General features: G+C 41.9%; 1 protein-coding gene across 1 annotated transcript in view; it reads left to right on the forward strand.

The window, feature by feature from the left end:
* The window catches only part of LOC117915198 (protein downstream neighbor of Son-like), a 24,931-nt gene extending 23,387 nt beyond the window's left edge, over positions 1–1,544 (forward strand). The window contains exon 12 of the mRNA XM_034830764.1: positions 1,475–1,544. Within this exon, the coding sequence (XP_034686655.1) occupies positions 1,475–1,544 (70 nt within the window). The remainder of the gene's footprint in view (positions 1–1,474) is intronic.
* The last annotated feature ends 805 nt before the right edge of the window (positions 1,545–2,349 follow it).

Here is a 2,349-nt window from a genome sequence, read left to right on the forward strand (position 1 = left end):
GACACAAATATTTATTGATAGATAAAAATAAGTACAAAAGAAGGATGAGGAATCCTCCTGCCAAAGAAAGCTAAACTAAAGAAAAATACACTGAAACACAAGCAAACACTCTAAAAATCCTCTCCTTAAGGAGTACACACTGCTATCCAATCAAGATGTATCACATTAAGGGGGGTCCCCTTAAAAACCTTGGAACAATAAGCCCAAAGAGAAGCAAGGAAAACAATAGAGTCCAAAGATACTCTGAATTCCTTGCTTTATCCTCAAAAATCCTCGCATTTCTTTCCCACCACACAATCCGAATAAGAGCGGTGCTTGCCGCTTGCCACAAGGCTATCCCCCTCTTAGACGAACCAAATCCATTAAATTTGATGTGCATCATGTCAAGGATGCTCCTCGGGGGGACCCAATCCATCTTAGCTAACTGAAATAGCCTGTGCCACAACCCAATCGTCAAGGAGCAATGAAGAAAAATATGATCAGCTGATTCCCCATGCTTCATGCACAGAATACAAATATCCGGACTAAGGGCTTTGTAGGGTCTTCTCACTTGTAGCATGTCATTAGTATTCACCTTCTTGTGTGCCACTAACCAGATGAAGGACTGCACTTTGAAAGGAACTTGAGAATTCCAAACGAACTTAGAAGGAAAACCTGAGGAGATCCAGAAAATTGGGATAAAGCTAGAAAGAAAGATTTAACTGAAAAAAGCCCTGAAGAAGATAAGGGCCAAAATCTGGCATCTGGAACCAAAGGAGATAAATGCAATCCATCGAGAGATCGCATGAGGCCTTCTAAGTCCTCTATCTCAGAATCTGACAGATTACGACGGAAATTTAAATTCCAAGAGAAAGGACGAGTAGGACCGAGAACTGAAGAAATAGGTATGTTTTTATCCAAGACTACTCTAAATAGACTTGGATATTGAGAACCCAAAGGTTGGTCCCCCCACCACAAATCTTCCCAAAACCGAATTCTTTCCCCATTTCCTACCACAAACCGAGTAAACGAGGAAAACTCCTGAAAGACTTGAGTAATAGCCTTCCAAGGACAGCGGTGTGACCATCTGACTAATGTGTTAGCATCCCAACCATTGGAGTGTGAACCATAAATGCTAAGTATGACCTGATGCCAAAGAGCTGAACCCTCTCTAGGGTACCTCCACAGCCATTTCCCTAAAAGAGCGAGATTCCTCATAGAAATATTCCCAAAACCCAAACCCCCTATTTCCTTCGGTTTACACACGACATCCCACCTGACTAAATGATCCCTTTTGCCTTCCCCAATCCCTGACCATAAAAAATCCCTCTGCAACCTCTCGATTTTTGCAGCGACTGAAGCAGGTAACTTAAATAAAGACAGAAAGTAACAGGGCATATGGGTAAGGCAAGATTGGATGAGAGTTATCCTCCTCCGAATGATAGGTATGCCTTTTGCCATCCATCTAATCTTCTTGAAATTCTCTCAATCACAGGATCCCAAAATCCCCCTGCCCTGGGGTTCCCTCCCAAAGGAAGACCCAGATAGAGTATAGGCCAGCCTGAAGCCTTGCATTCAAGTGTCTCAGCCAATCTTGAAATATGAGCTTGATCCAAATTGATACCATAAATATTACTCTTGTCTAGATTGACCTTAAGCCCAGAAATATGCCCAAAAGCTAACAAAAGACTCTTGAGAGTCTGCAAGTCTTCCTCCCTAGTGTTAGAAAAAAAGATGGTGTCATCGGCAAATTGCAAATGAGAACCCTAGTTCTGTTTCTACCCACCCTGAAACCCTCCAACATATTTCTCTCCTCTGCTCTCAAAAGCATCCTACTCAATGCATCTGCTACTAAAGTAAACAAAAAGGAGGATAAAGGGTCGCCTTGTCTTAATCCTCTCGATGCCTTAACCCAACCTTTAGCGCTACCATTCACCAATACTGCATAAGATACCGATGACAAACATCCACTCATCCATTTTCTCCATTTAGGACTGAACCCCTTCTTCTCCAACACTTGATCTAAAAAATCCCACCTTACGTGATCATAAGCCTTTTCAAAGTCAATTTTAAAGACGACACCTTCCTCCCCTGATCGTCTTCTCTCATCTACTATCTCATTTGCTATGAGAACCGCATCCATTATTTGTCTCCCTTGAACAAAAGCGCCTTGAGTAGAATGGATGGTTTCATGTAAAACCCCTCTAAGACGCCCTGAGAGCACTTTGGCTATTATCTTATAGAGACTAGTGATCAAACTAATGGGTCTAAAATCTGAGATTTTCTTTGTCGTACTCTTTTTGGGCAAAAGAACAATGAAAGAGGCATTAGTGCTTTGATTGATAACTCCGCTCCTATGAAATTCTGCAA

The sequence above is a fragment of the Vitis riparia genome, chromosome 5 (assembly GCF_004353265.1).
Source record: "Vitis riparia cultivar Riparia Gloire de Montpellier isolate 1030 chromosome 5, EGFV_Vit.rip_1.0, whole genome shotgun sequence".
In the NCBI taxonomy this organism is placed as follows: Eukaryota; Viridiplantae; Streptophyta; class Magnoliopsida; order Vitales; family Vitaceae; genus Vitis; species Vitis riparia.